General features: G+C 45.9%; 1 protein-coding gene across 4 annotated transcripts in view; it reads right to left on the bottom strand.

Annotated features, from left to right (window-relative positions):
- Window positions 1-16,128, bottom strand: part of UTRN (utrophin) — a 1,167,552-nt gene that overhangs the window by 722,910 nt on the left and 428,514 nt on the right. For all 4 annotated transcript variants that reach the window (XM_063917938.1, XM_063917937.1, XM_063917939.1 and 1 more), the window contains one exon: window positions 12,304-12,518. In XM_063917938.1, coding sequence (XP_063774008.1) covers window positions 12,304-12,518 — 215 coding nt within the window. The remainder of the gene's footprint in view (window positions 1-12,303; window positions 12,519-16,128) is intronic.

Here is a 16,128-nt window from a genome sequence, read left to right as displayed (position 1 = left end):
GACGCGTCCGCAGTTCTGCCCTGTCCGTATGGAAAATCAGATATGGGCTCTTATATGATAAAGCCGCCAATTCTGATACTCTCCTGGCTGAAGCCAGGGCCAGTAGCATGGTTACTTTCCATGTGAGATACTTCAGCTCCACCGATTTGAGCGGCTCAAACCAATGGGATTTGAGAAAATCCAAGACTACATTAAGATCCCACGGTGCCACTGGGGGCACAACCGGGGGCTGTATATGTAGTACTCCTTTTACAAAAGTCTGGACTTCAGGAACTGAAGCCAATTCTTTCTGGAAGAAAAATCGACAGGGCCGAAATTTGAACCTTAATGGACCCCAATTTGAGGCCCATAGACAATCCTGTTTGCAGGAAATGTAGAAATCGACCCAGTTGAAATTCCTCCGTGGGGGCCTTCCTGGCCTCACACCACGCAACATATTTCCTCCAAATGCGGTGATAATGTTGTGCAGTCACCTCCTTCCTGGCCTTTACCAGTGTAGGAATGACCTCTTCCGGAATGCCTTTTTCCTTTAGAATTCGGCGTTCAACCGCCATGCCGTTAAACGCAGCCGCGGTAAGTCTTGGAATAGACACGGTCCCTGCTGAAGCAGGTCCCGTCTTAGAGGTAGAGGCCACGGATCCTCCGTGAGCATCTCTTGAAGTTCCGGGTACCAAGTTCTTCTTGGCCAATCCGGAGCCACTAGTATCGTTCTTACTCCCTTTTGCCGTATAATTCTCAGTACTTTTGGTATGAGAGGCAGAGGAGGGAACACATACACTGACTGGAACACCCACGGTGTTACCAGAGCGTCCACAGCTATTGCCTGAGGATCTCTTGACCTGGCGCAATACCTGTCCAGTTTTTTGTTGAGGCGGGACGCCATCATATCCACCATTGGTTTTTCCCAACGGTTCACAATCATGTGGAAGACTTCTGGATGAAGTCCCCACTCTCCCGGGTGTAAATCGTGTCTGCTGAGGAAGTCTGCTTCCCAGTTGTCCACTCCCGGAATGAATACTGCTGACAGTGCTATCACATGATCTTCCGCCCAGCGAAGAATCCTTGCAGCTTCTGCCATTGCTGTCCTGCTTCTTGTGCCGCCCTGTCTGTTTACGTGGGCGACTGCCGTGATGTTGTCCGACTGGATCAACACCGGCTGACCCTGAAGCAGGGGTTTTGCCAGACTTAGAGCATTGTAAATCGCTCTTAGCTCCAGTATATTTATGTGAAGAGACATCTCCAGGCTTGACCATACTCCCTGGAAGTTTCTTCCTTGTGTGACCGCTCCCCAGCCTCTCAGACTGGCATCCGTGGTCACCAGGACCCAGTCCTGTATGCCGAATCTGCGGCCCTCTAACAGATGAGCACTCTGCAACCACCACAGAAGAGACACCCTTGTCCGTGGCGATAAGGTTATCCGCTGATGCATCTGCAGATGCGATCCGGACCATTTGTCCAGCAGATCCCACTGAAAAGTTCGTGCGTGGAATCTGCCGAATGGAATCGCTTCGTAAGAAGCCACCATCTTTCCCAGGACTCTTGTGCATTGATGCACAGACACTGTCCCTGGTTTTAGGAGGTTCCTGACAAGTTCGGATAACTCCCTGGCTTTCTCCTCCGGAAGAAACACCTTTTTCTGAACCGTGTCCAGAATCATTCCCAGGAATAGCAGACGTGTCGTCGGGGTCAACTGAGATTTTGGAAAATTCAGAATCCACCCGTGTTGTTGCAGCACTAGTTGGGTTAGTGCTACTCCGTCTTCCAGCTGTTCTCTGGATCTTGCCCTTATCAGGAGATCGTCCAAGTAAGGGATAATTAATACGCCTCTTCTTCGTAGAAGGATCATCATTTCGGCCATTACCTTGGTAAAGACCCGAGGTGCCGTGGACAATCCAAACGGCAGCGCCTGAAACTGATAATGACAGTTTTGCACCACGAACCTGAGGTACCCTTGATGTGAAGGGCAAATTGGGACATGCAGGTAAGCGTCCTTTATGTCCAGGGACACCATAAAGTCCCCTTCTTCCAGATTCGCTATCACTGCTCTGAGTGACTCCATCTTGAACTTGAATTTTTGTATGTACAGGTTCAAAGATTTGAGATTTAGAATAGGTCTTACCGAGCCGTCCGGCTTCGGTACCACAAATAGCGTGGAGTAATACCCCTTTCCCTGTTGTAGGAGGGGTACCTTGACTATCACCTGCTGAGCAAACAGCTTGTGAATGGCTTCCAATACCGTCGCCCTGTCTGAGGAAGACGTTGGCAAAGCAGACTTTAGGAACCGGCGAGGGGGAGACTTCTCGAATTCCAACCTGTAACCCTGAGATACTACCTGCAGAATCCAGGGGTCCACCTGTGAGCAAGCCCACTGTGCGCTGAAATTCTTGAGTCGACCACCCACCGTTCCCGAGTCCGCTTGTAAGGCCCCAGCGTCATGCTGAGGGCTTTGCAGAACCCTGGGAGGGCTTCTGTTCCTGGGCAGGGGCTGCTTGCTGCCCTCTCTTACCCCTTCCTCTGCCCCGAGGCAGATATGACTGTCCTTTTGTCCGCTTGTTCTTATAGGAACGAAAGGACTGCGGCTGAAAAGACGGTGTCTTTTTCTGTTGGGAGGGGGTCTGAGGTAAAAAAGTGGATTTTCCGGCAGTTGCCGTAGCCACCAGATCCGATAGACCGACGCCAAATAATTCCTCCCCTTTATACAGCAATACTTCCATATGTCGTTTGGAATCCGCATCACCTGACCACTGTCGCGTCCATAAACTCCTTCTGGCAGATATGGACATCGCATTTACTCTCGATGCCAGAGTGCAAATATCTCTCTGCGCATCTCGCATATAAAGGAAAGCATCCTTTAATTGCTCTATAGTCAATAAAATACTGTCCCTATCCAGGGTATCAATATTTTCAGTCAGGGAATCCAACCAGACGACCCCAGCACTGCACATCCAGGCTGAGGCGATGGCTGGTCGCAGTATAACACCAGTATGTGTGTATATACTTTTTAAGGTAGTTTCCAGCCTCCTATCTGCTGGATCCTTGAGGGCGGCCGTATCAGGAGACGGTAACGCCACTTGTTTTGATAAGCGTGTGAGCGCCTTATCCACCCTAGGGGGTGTTTCCCAGCGCGCCCTAACCTCTGGCGGGAAAGGGTATAATGCTAATAACTTTTTTGAAATTAGCATTTTTCTATCTGGGTTAACCCACGCTTCATCACATACATTATTTAATTCCTCTGATTCAGGAAAAACTACAGGTAGTTTTTTCACCCCCCACATAATACCCCTTTTTGTGGTACTTGTAGTATCAGAGATATGCAAAGCCTCCTTCATTGCCGTGATCATATAACGTGTGGCCCTACTTGAAAATACGTTTGTTTCATCACCGTCGACACTAGATTCAGTGTCTGTGTCTGTGTCGACCGACTGAGGTAAAGGGCGCTTTACAGCCCCTGACGGTGTCTGAGACGCCTGGGCAGGTACTAACTGGTTTGCCGGCCGTCTCATGTCGTCAACTGATTTTTGTAATGTGCTGACATTATCACGTAATTCCATAAACAAAGCCATCCATTCCGGTGTCGACTCCCTGGGGGGTGACATCACCATTATCGGCAATAGCTCTGCCTCCACGCCAACATCGTCCTCATACATGTCGACACACACGTACCGACACACAGCAGACACACAGGGAATGCTCTTATCGAAGACAGGACCCCACTAGCCCTTTGGGGAGACAGAGGGAGAGTTTGCCAGCACACACCCAAGCGCTATAATATATATGGGAACAACCCTATATAAGTGTTGTTCCTTATAGCCGCTTAAATATATAAAAATATCGCCAAATTATGCCCCCCCTCTCTGTTTTACCCTGTTTCTGTAGTGCAGTGCAGGGGAGAGTCCTGGGAGCCTTCCTCACAGCGGAGCTGAGCAGGAAAATGGCGCTGTGTGCTGAGGAGAATAAGCCCCGCCCCCTATTCCGGCGGGCTTTTCTCCCGGAGTTTTAGACATTTGGCATGGGTTAAATACATACATATAGCCTCAATGGCTATATGTGATGTATTCTTTTGCCATAAAAGGTATTATATATTGCTGCCCAGGGCGCCCCCAGCAGCGCCCTGCACCCTCCGTGACCGCTTGGTGTGAAGTGTGTGACAACAATGGCGCACAGCTGCAGTGCTGTGCGCTACCTTCATGAAGACTGAAGAGCCTTCTGCCGCCTGTTTCCGGACCTTCAATCTTCAGCATCTGTAAGGGGGGTCGGCGGCGCGGCTCCGGGACGAACCCCAGGGTGAGACCTGTGTTCCGACTCCCTCTGGAGCTAATGGTGTCCAGTAGCCTAAGAATCCAATCCATCCTGCACGCAGGTGAGTTGAAATTCTCTCCCCTAAGTCCCTCGATGCAGTGAGCCTGTTGCCAGCAGGACTCACTGAAAATAAAAAACCTAAAAAACTTTTTCTAAGCAGCTCTTTAGGAGAGCCACCTAGATTGCACCCTGCTCGGACGGGCACAAAAACCTAACTGAGGCTTGGAGGAGGGTCATAGGGGGAGGAGCCAGTACACACCACCTGATCCTAAAGCTTTATTTTTGTGCCCTGTCTCCTGCGGAGCCGCTATTCCCCATGGTCCTGACGGAGTCCCCAGCATCCACTTAGGACGTTAGAGAAAATTATAATTTCATATGCGTAGGGTGTGCGGTGTGGGTCCCCCATTACAGAAACACCAGTTAATGTAAGCTCTCATGAGCAGGGCCCTCAACCCTATTGGTTCTCATTCAGCACTGTCCTGTCTCCAGTCCAGTGTGTTCTCCCTCACACTCAGCAACATTGATCCTTTTTGTCCACCCTTCCCACCAAGGCACAGGGTCATTGAGTGATTCTGTTAAAAACTCTCTCTTATACCCCTTTTCCACTAGAGTAGCACGGGTCGCAGCCGTGTCCCCTGACATGGCTGCGACCCGTGCTACAGCCGCCTGCAGACAGCGCTCACCAACCCGGCAATTGCCGGGTTGGTGACGCGCTAGTGACGCGGCAGGGGCGGCACTGGGAGATCACATGATCTCCCAGCGCCGCCCTCCCTATGCACTGTGAATAGGAGCCGTGTCGCCTCGACACGGCTCCCGTTCACACTAGACAGCTAGCAGGGTTGAACACGTGTTCAACCCGGCTAGCTACCAGGGTAGGATTCCCGGATCACTTGATCCAGGAATTTGCCGGGGGACCCGTTTCCACTAGGGAAAAACACGGGTAAATGCGCGCCCCCGCGCATTTACCTGTGTTTTAAGGAGCTAGTGGAAAAGGGGTATTATTATGTTGTATCATTATCTCACTGTTTAATGTTTGTGCCTGTACTGTTTGAACCTTTGTATATTATATTACATTATATTATTTGTTACACTATTGCAATTGTCCAGTACCGAGCACTTGGTGTCATCATATAAAAATGAGAATATTTAGAAATTCAAATGGTATAATGGTAAGCATTTACTACCTCAGAGCAGTGAGGTCTTGGGTCTGATTCTACGGCTCTAACTGAATGGAGTTTCCTTTGTGTGCTCCACTTTCATCCCATACTCAAAAATTAAACCTAGTGTGTACAGTATGTATCTGTACATGTGGTAGTGAACACAGAGCCTAATTCAGACCTGATCGCAGCAGCAAAATTCTTCTCTTATGGGCAAAACCATGTGCACTGCCGGGGAGCAGATATAACATGTACAGAGAGAGTTAGATTTGGGTGGGTTTATATTGTTTATGTGCAGTGTAAATACTGTCTGCTTTATTTTTACACTGCGTTGAAACATAACCCACCAAAATCTAACTCTCTCTGCACATGTTTTATCTGCCCTGCCCCCCCCCCCCCCCCCTTCCCCTGCAGTGCACATGGGCCCTCATTCCGAGTTGTTCGCTCGTTCTTTTTCATCGCATCGCAGTGAAAATCCGCTTAGTACGCATGCGCAATGTTCGCACTGCGACTGCGCCAAGTAACTTTACTATGAAGAAAGTATTTTTACTCACGGCTTTTTCTTCGCTCCGGCGATCGTAATGTGATTGACAGGAAATGGGTGTTACTGGGCGGAAACACGGCGTTTCAGGGGCGTGTGGCTGAAAACGCTACAGTTTCCGGAAAAAACGCAGGAGTGGCCGGGGAAACGGTGGGAGTGCCTGGGCGAACGCTGGGTGTGTTTGTGACGTCAACCAGGAACGACAAGCACTGAACTGATCGCACAGGCAGAGTAAGTCTGGAGCTACTCTGAAACTGCTAAGTAGTTAGTAATCGCAATATTGCGAATACATCGGTCGCAATTTTAAGAAGCTAAGATTCACTCCCAGTAGGCGGCGGCTTAGCGTGTGTAACTCTGCTAAATTCGCCTTGCGACCGATCAACTCGGAATGAGGGCCATGGTTTTGCCCATTAGAGAACAACTTTGCTGCTGCGATCAGGTCTGAATTAGGCCTATAGATTGTAAGCTGCACTGGGATAGGGACTGATGTGAACTGCCAAATATTCTCTGTAATACGCTGCAGAATATGTATGTGCTATATAAATAACTGGTAATACATGAAATAATCACAACTGAAATAAAAAAAACTTATCTTAATAGAATTTAAAAGTTTAAAAGCATCTTGCTACCTCGCACTCTGAGGCAGGTTTGTCCAATGACCCACCCTCATGGGCTATTATGTGAACCCAGTGTCTCCAGTAAAAGAACATCCAAACCTTCTATTATAAGACACCATGGAGTATATGCCGGAATTCGACCGTTTTTAAATTCGACAGTCACATACCCTCCCGCCGGGACCTGAATTCGACATATTCAATAAAAAACGGATTCGACAGTCCCGCTGTCGAAAAACGGACCAATTGACGGATATGTGCGTCCTGGATTCGACTTTTTGGACGGCACAAAAATTATTAAAAAAACTCAGAAAAAAATTGCGTGGGGTTCCCCCTCCTAAACATTACCAGCCTCGGGCTCTTTCAGCCGGTCCTGGTTGTAAAAATACGGGGGGGAAATTGACAGGGGATCCCCCGTATTTTCACAACCAGCACCGGGCTCTGCGTCCGGTCCTGGTGCAAAAAATACGGGGGACAAAAAGCGTAGGGGTCCCCCGTATTTTTAACACCAGCACCGGGCTCCACTAGTCAGAGAGATAATGCCACAGCCGGGGGACACTTTTATATCGGTCCCTGCAGCCGTGGCATTAAATCACTAACTAGTCACCCCTGGCGGGGTACCCTGGAGGAGAGGGGACCCCTTAAATCAAGGGGTCCCCTCCACTCCAGCCACCCAAGGGCCAGGGGTGAAGCCCGAGGCTGTCCCCCCCCATCCAAGGGCTGCGGATGGGGGGCTGATAGCCAAGTGACAAAATAAAAAGTATTGTTTTTTTGTAGCAGAAATACAAGTCCCAGCAACCCTCCCCCGCAAGCTGGTACTTGGAGAACCACAAGTACCAGCATGCGGGGGGGAAACGGGCCCGCTGGTACCTGTAGTTCTACTACAAAAAAAATACCCAAATAAAAACAGTACACAGACACCGTGAAAGTAAAACTTTATTACATACATGCCGACACACACATACTTACCTATGTTCACACGAGGTTCGGTCCACTTCTCCAAGTAGAATCCACGATGTACCTGAAAATAAAATTATACTCACCAAAATCCAGTGTAGATCTGTCCTCTTCTGTTTTGTAATCCACGTACTTGGCAAAAAAACAAACCGCATTACCCGATCCACACTCTGAAAGGGGTCCCATGTTTACACATGGGACCCCTTTCCCCGAATGCCGGGACCCCATGTGACTCCTGTCACAGAGGGTCCCTTCAGCCAATCAGGGAGCACCACGTCGTGGCACTCTCCTGATTGGCTGTGCGCGTCTGAGCTGTCAGCGGCTGACCGCGAGTAACCTCATCGCTGACCGCAAAGTTCCCACCATTGAAGATAATGCAGCGGCTGTGCGATGTGCCATCTGACAGCTCAGACGCGCACAGCCAATCAGGAGAGTGCCACGACGTGGCGCTCCCTGATTGGCTGAAGGGACCCTCTGTGACAGGAGTCACGTGTGGTCCCGGCATTCGGGGAAAGGGGTCCAATGTGTAAACATGGGACCCCTTTCAGAGTGTGGATCGGGTAATGCGATTTGTTTTTTTGCCAAGTACGTGGATTACAAAACAGAAGAGGACAGATCTACACTGGATTTTGGTGAGTATAATTTTATTTTCAGGTACACCGTGGATTCTACTTGGAGAAGTGGACCGAACCTCGTGTCAACATAGGTAAGTATGTGTGTGTCGGCATGTATGCAATAAAGTTTTACTTTCACGGTGTGCGTGTACTGTTTTTATTTGGGTATTTTTCTTGTAGTAGAACTACAGGTACCAGCGGGCCCGTTTCCCCCCCGCATGCTGGTACTTGTGGTTCTCCAAGTACCAGTTTGCGGGGGAGGCTTGCTGGGACTTGTAGATCTGCTACAAAAAAACAATATTATTTATTTGTGTCACTTGGCTATTAGCCTCCCATCCACAGCCCATGGATGGGGGGGGGGGGGGGGGGGGGGGAGACGACAGCCTCGGGCTTCCCCCCTGGCACTTGGGTGGCTGGAGGGGGGGACCCCTTGATTTAAGGGGTCCCCACTCCTCCAGGGTTCCCCGGCCAGGGGTGACTAGTTAGTGATTTAATGCCACGGCCGGAGGGACCGATATAAAAGTGTCCCCCGGCTGTGGCATTATCTCTCTGACTAGTGGAGCCCGGTGCTGGTGTTAAAAATACGGGGGACCCCTACGCTTTTTGTCCCCCGTATTTTTGGCACCAGGACCGGATGCAGAGCCCGGTGCTGGTTGTGAAAATACGGGGGATCCCCTGTCATTCCCCCCCCCCCCCCCCCCCCCGTATTTTTACAACCAGGACCGGCTCAAAGAGCCCGAGGCTGGTTATGCTTAGGAGGGGGGACCCTACGCATTGTTTTTCTTGATTTTTAACCCACTCCCGAGTCCCACCCCTTCCCACTGAAAACCATGCTCTGATCTCTCCATATTATTTTAGTCAGTTAAAAAAAAAATATTCTTTAAAAAATATATAAATAATACTTGTGTCTCCTAATAGACAAACCAAGTAGATAATCCCTTCTAATATAAATAGATATGCTATTAGCAATAAAAAAAAAACACAAAAAAAACATGTTTTTGACATTTTTTATTAGATTCCGCCAGCAAAGTGAGGCGGAATGAAATTGACGAAATTACTGTCGAAAAGCCCTGTTGTCGAATCGACATTCTTCAATTGAATATACTTTTGTCGAAAAGCCGCATTTTTACCATTGCAGAGATGTCGAATTTGACAACTGTCAAATTTCAAAAATTCGAATCTGAAACGTCCGTTTTTTTTTGTCGAAAAGTACTGTATTGCATTGTCGAAAAAAAATTTGTGTCGAAAATGCCCCGTTTTTCGACATTTGCGGCAATTCGACCGCAATTGCATATACCCCCATATATTTATTATCATCTGAAGTGGAAGCACATATTTGAAATTGCGAGCAGCCTTCCCTTCACAGCGCCCACACAGCTCATCTCTGCAGTACAAAAACCCATAAGGTTCTACACATTAAACAACTTATGCAGTTTAGAAAATGGACATCATGCTACACAGAATGGCAATAGAGATGTAAGTAAATGAAGGAGACAGATTTATATATTTATGCAATTGCACATTCCCTAGCTTATGTTGCTTTTTAATAAGCTTAATGATTAGAATGAAGTGTTTATCAGAGATGTATAAAACAATTACATGCACACCGCACAGTTATATAAAGAGCAATCCTTGATAATTATTATAATAATTGCTATCTGTGACTCCTTAGCTGCACAAGCTGGGAAACAAATACTAGAAAGTAACTTTAATCTCTCTGAAGCGGAGGGGATTAGTAATGTTCTAACAGCATATTATACAGATAGAAGAGGTTGCTTTATTTTTAAAGCCCCTCCAGTGTCTTCTTCACAGAACACTATGCATGGCAATACAAAAACATAGAACATGATGAATACTAAGATTATATTAAATAACTCTGGCTTATTATTTTGAAAGCATGTATGAGCTTCATGAAGGAACATTTACATAACTCACATTGTTCAACTAGTAAATGACTGCTATAGGAACTGTAATGCTGGCCACCAAGACAAAAAACTGCCAGTAGGTGGCATACCTTTTAATTTTGGTAGATGTCTTAAGAAGAGGACACCATGCACTTGTGATAACAAAGAGAGAGTTTCTATAGGAGATAATCACTTAAAAACAGCTGTCCAGTGTAGTGGCCTCTATGCATGAAAGGCCGATTTACCCAGAAATAATATGATCAAAATTGTCTGGATCATCCAATTAATGTGGGCAGAAGATGACCACTACTAGTCTGTCTGTGGTCAACTGTGCAGGATCCAATGTGATTTTAGGGGCAGACTAGATGGGCCAAGTGGTTCTTATCTGCTGTCAAATTCTATGTTTCTATGTTTAAGGTAACCTTGGGAGGCACATTAAGCGGTACAATCACTTCAGAATCACATTGGATCCTGCACAGTTGACCACAGACAGACTAGTAGTGGTCATCTTCTGCCCACATTAATTGGATGATCCAGACAATTTTGATCATATTATTTCTGGGTAAATCGGCCTTTCATGCATAGAGGCCACTACACTGGACAGCTATTTTTAAGTGATTATCTCCTATAGAAACTCTCTCTTTGTTATCACAAGTGCATGGTGTCCTCTTCTTAAGACATCTACCAAAATTAAAAGGTATGCCACCTACTGGCAGTTTTTAATTCCTACAAAAAGAATAAGATAAAAATAAAATGGCGGAGAAATGTTCGCCAGCACCGAACATTCCAGGGAATTATGTAGAATCTGTTTACTCAAAGATAGCAGTGCAGGTAAAATAAATAAATTCAAAGAGAATAAAGTTTAGGGCATAATATCTAGCTCTTGCTCACATACTACATTTTTTTTCACAGTTGTTGTAAAATCATATGTTCACCTCAGTGGACGTTGTGCAATACAAAATCCATACTCCATGCTAGGCTTATCCTTGCATATAGGCCTAACCATAATATTTTCTTATATAATAGCCATATAGACTGTATGGCAGTTTTGACAAATGATAGCCTTTGTGTCCTGGGTGCTTCTCCAACTTTCATACCAGTCAAATTCAGTTCACAAAAGTGTGTAAAGGGCTGACTTTCTAGGTATGAAGCAAATTCAGAAGCACATGGACAAAAATATCCACAAATAGGCATAACAAAAATGTATTGTTTTCAACTTAGAGGATTTTTTGTATCTGGAGAAAAATATACAACATAAAGAATTTATTACCTTACTTTAAAAAAAATAAAAAATAAAAAAGCTTTCAGTTAAAATGCTGTACCACGGTAATACGACAATTTGTTTTCACTGCAGATGGATGTTGTCCACTCAAAAGGACACATTTATAACTTCTTTATTTTTATATTAAAAAAAAAAAAAAGATTATTGTGTTTTTATAATCCTAGACATTTTTTTTTTAAATATTGCATAATGTTATCATAATTTAAGCATGAAAGGGTTAGGTTTATATGTGCAATAATGACAGTGAACAATATTGCTATGTTTGGACAACATAAGGCACTACTAGCTGCAAACTGTGACACTACAACTTCAAGGGAGAAGCTGTATCCAAACGGTGAGAGATAAAGTGCAGAAGTTGTCAAAAAGCTTCAGTCATTTTATAGACTGTGCTAGATAAATGATAACTAGAAGCTGACTGATGACAATAGACAATTTATCCACTTTATCCCTCTTGGCGTTTTGATACAACCGCCCACATGTGTTTTGTGGAAAGGTAAAGCTGAGCATATCACTGACAGTTGTGGGGCTATTCACAATATTGGGACAGTAGATCTATTTTAAGAGAATCCATTCAGGAAACTGTTAATACTGGTTTAAAAACAATTTTGTAGGTTGTTGTTTTTTTTTTGTCAAATTTCTTGATAAAAAAACGATAATTTTGTTTGAAAGCATAATTGAAAACTTTTTTTTCTGAAGTATAAATCTTTTTTAATGCCGTACTTTATAAACGCTTGGCTGATTTTAATATATAGCCTACAATCTAGCTTAATGCTTTTACACGTTTTCTGTGTGAAGGTATTTCTGGATATGACATTGATTTGTTATATTGAAAAACTGACACCATTCGTCATCAAATATGAGGGCTCCTCATAATCCTTAACAGAACATTTTGCTTTAACGTTTGGTGTGACAGACACAGGAGGCACGGTCTCTACCTTCATGCGTGCTATAGTTGTGTTAATCTCTTCAGGTTCACCAACAGTGACAATGTTGGACTTAAGCATCTGGTCAATAAGCATCAGCCAATCAGAGAGCTCTGTAACAGTCTTATCGAGGTCGCTGGCAGGTGGCAATTCCGTAACAGGTTTTGTTCCTCCCAAAAACTCAGAGGAAGAAGACACCAGCACTAATTTTTGGACAGCAGGGTAATCTGCGAAGGAAGATGCATTTTAAAAACAACTGTAATGCATTGAAAAATTAAGAAATAATAAGTTGTTATATATTCTATAGAGATAAAATATTCCTAGTTCTGTCCACTATCAGCATAGGAAACTATAACTACATGTTACATTTAAACACTGAACACACTGGGACGCTTCACATTTTAAGTAAACATAACGGATAACTAATTTTTACAAATAGTAGATTTATAAAATGAAATACATTAAAGTATTACCATATGATGTTTTCTCATACACCTAGTGTCTATACACCATATGACATGAGAAGCCCAGCGCAACTGAACTGCTAACAGAGATGTAGCGTTCCATCTATTTCTTTATATTTTGCTTCTTATTCGTATTGCAGTACAGTAAACACCACTGCAAGGTGACAACTGGGGCTGGGCGTCCATACGAATAGGCGCCCAACAGAGCAATTCAATTGTTTCTCCGTTTGGGCGCCTATTAGTATTGACGTACTTAAAGGCACCGGGTTTACCTTTGCAAAGTGGCTAAACCCATCTAAAGAAGTGGTTAGGGCGCCCAACACAAACAACGCACATTGCACACATTTTGTCTTGCACATAAGAAGGATGCAAGGAGAAACGTGCCCCTTCCGTGGCTATAAGCATCCGAATAGAGCAACAATTTAAAGGCTCCGTCAGGCGCCCAGAGTAACTGAATCACCCACACTGTGTACTACAGACATTTAACTGCACAGGAATTACATTTAAACACATACAAAGTCACAAATAAAGCACAACAAAACGGCATAGTAGCCGTTTGTAAAAATAAGATTTTACTTAAGAATGTGTACATTGAGACTACCATGTTCTAATCACTTTGTAGTGATTAAAAATAAGATTTTACTTACCGGTAAATCTATTTCTCGTAGTCCGTAGTGGATGCTGGGGACTCCGTAAGGACCATGGGGAATAGATGGGCTCCGCAGGAGACATGGGCACTTTAAGAAAGAATTTAGATTCTGGTGTGCTCTGGCTCCTCCCTCTATGTCCCTCCTCAAGACCTCAGTTAGAGAAACTGTGCCCGGAAGAGCTGACAGTACAAGGAAAGGATTTTGGTAATCCAGGGCAAGATACATACCAGCCACACCAATCACACCGTATAACTTGTGATAAACTTACCCAGTCAACAGTATGAACAATAACAGAGCATCAGATAAACCCTGATGCAGCTATAACATAACCCTTATTTAAGCAATAACTATATACAAGCATTGCAGAAGAAGTCCGCACTTGGGACGGGCGCCCAGCATCCACTACGGACTATGAGAAATAGATTTACCGGTAAGTAAAATCTTATTTTCTCTAACGTCCTAGTGGATGCTGGGGACTCCGTAAGGACCATGGGGATTATACCAAAGCTCCCAAACGGGCGGGAGAGTGAGGATGACTCTGCAGCACCGAATGAGCAAACACAAGGTCCTCCTCAGCCAGGGTATCAAACTTGTAGAACTTTGCAAAGGTGTTTGAACCTGACCAAGTAGCCGCTCGGCAAAGCTGTAATGCCGAGACCCCTCGGGCAGCCGCCCAAGAAGAGCCCACCTTCCTTGTGGAATGGGCCTTAACTGATTTAGGCAGCGGCAACCCAGCCGCAGAATGAGCCTGCTGAATCGTGTTACAGATCCAGCGAGCAATAGTTTGCTTTGAAGCAGGCACCCCAAGCTTGTTGGAAGCATACAGGATAAACAAAGATTCTGTTTTCCTGACCCTAGCCGTTCTGGCTACATAAACCTTCAAAGCCCTGACCACATCCAGTAACTCGGAATCCTTCAAGTCAGTAGTAGCCACAGGCACCACAATAGGTTGGTTTATATGAAAGGATGAAACCACTTTTGGCAGAAATTGTGGGCGGGTCCGCAATTCAGCTCTATCCGCATGGAAAACCAGATAAGGGCTTTGATGTGACAAAGCCGCCAATTCTGACACACGCCTAGCCGAAGCCAAGGCTAGTAGCATGACCACCTTCCACGTGAGATATTTAAATTCCACCGTCTTGAGTGGCTCAAACCAGTGTGATTTCAGGAAACTCAACACCAGTCCTCAATGCCGAATCTGCGGCTCTCGAGGAGGTGAGCACTCTGCAGCCACCACAGGAGAGACACCCTGGCCCTGGGGGATAGGGTGATTAACCGATGCATCTGAAGATGTGATCCGGACCACTTGTCCAGTAAGTCCCATTGAAAGGTCCTCGCATGGAACCTGCTGAAGGGAATGGCCTCGTATGATGCCACCATCTTTCCCAGGACACGAGTGCAGTGATGCACTGACACCTGTTTTGGTTTCAATAGGTTTCTGACCAGTGTCATGAGCTCTTGAGCCTTCTCCATCGGGAGATAAACCCTCTTCTGGTCTGTGTCCAGAAGCATGCCCAGGAAGGAAGGAATCAACTGCGACTTTGGAATATTTAGAATCCAGCCGTGTTGTCGTAACACTTCCAGAAAGCGTGCTACGCTGATCAGCAACTGCTCTCTGGACCTCGCCTTTATGTGGAGATCGTCCAAGTATGGGATAATTGTGACCCCTTGCTTCCGCAGGAGTACCATCATTTCCGCCATTACCTTGGTAAATATTCTCGGTGCCGTGGAGAGACCAAACGGCAACGTCTGAAATTGGTAATGACAATCCTGTACCACAAATCTGAGGTACGCCTGATGAGGTGGATAAATGGGGACATGAAGGTATGCATCCTTTATGTCCAGAGACACCATAAAATCCCCCCCTTCCAGGCTTGCGATGACCGCTCTCAGCGATTCCATCTTGAACTTGAACCTTTTCAGGTATATGTTCAGGGATTTTAAATTCAATATGGGTCTGACCGAACCGTCCGGTTTCGGTACCACAAACATGGTCGAATAATAACCCTTTCCTTGTTGAAGGAGGGGAACCTGGACCACCACCTGTTGAAGATACAATTTGTGAATTGCAGCTAACACTATTTCCCTCTCTAAGGGGGAAGCTGGCAGGGCCGATTTGAGGTATCGGTGAGGGGGCATCTCTTTGAATTCCAGCTTGTATCCCTGAGACACAATATCTATTGCCCAGGGATCCACCTGGGAGTGAACCCACTTGTGGCTGAAATTTCGGAGACGCGCCCCCACCGGGCCTAGCTCCGCCTGTGGAGCCCCAGCGTCATGCGGTGGATTTAGTGGAAGCCGGGGAGGACTTCTGTTCCTGGGAACTAGCTGCGCTGTGCAGCTTCCTTCCTCTGCCCCTGCCTCTGGCAAGAAAGGACGCACCTCGGACTTTCTTGCCTTTTTGTGATCGAAAGGACTGCATTTGGTAATACGGTGCTTTCTTAGGTTGTGAGGAAACATATGGCAAAAAATTTTACGTTCCAGCAGTAGCTGTGGAGACCAGGTCCGAGAGACCCTCCCCAAACAACTCCTCACCCTTATAAGATAAAACCTCCATGTGCCTTTTTGAGTCGGCATCACCTGTCCATTGCCGAGTCCACAGGACCCTTCTGGCAGAAATCGACATTGCATTTATTCTAGAGCCCAGTAGGCTAATGTCTCTTTGAGCATCTCTCATATATAGGACAGCGTCTTTTATATGCCCCAGGGTCATTAAGATAGTA

Source organism: Pseudophryne corroboree, chromosome 4 (genome assembly GCF_028390025.1).
Source record: "Pseudophryne corroboree isolate aPseCor3 chromosome 4, aPseCor3.hap2, whole genome shotgun sequence".
Classification (NCBI taxonomy): Eukaryota; Metazoa; Chordata; class Amphibia; order Anura; family Myobatrachidae; genus Pseudophryne; species Pseudophryne corroboree.
The sequence above is the reverse complement of the archived record's forward strand: the minus strand, read 5'-3'. Positions and strand labels throughout refer to the sequence as shown.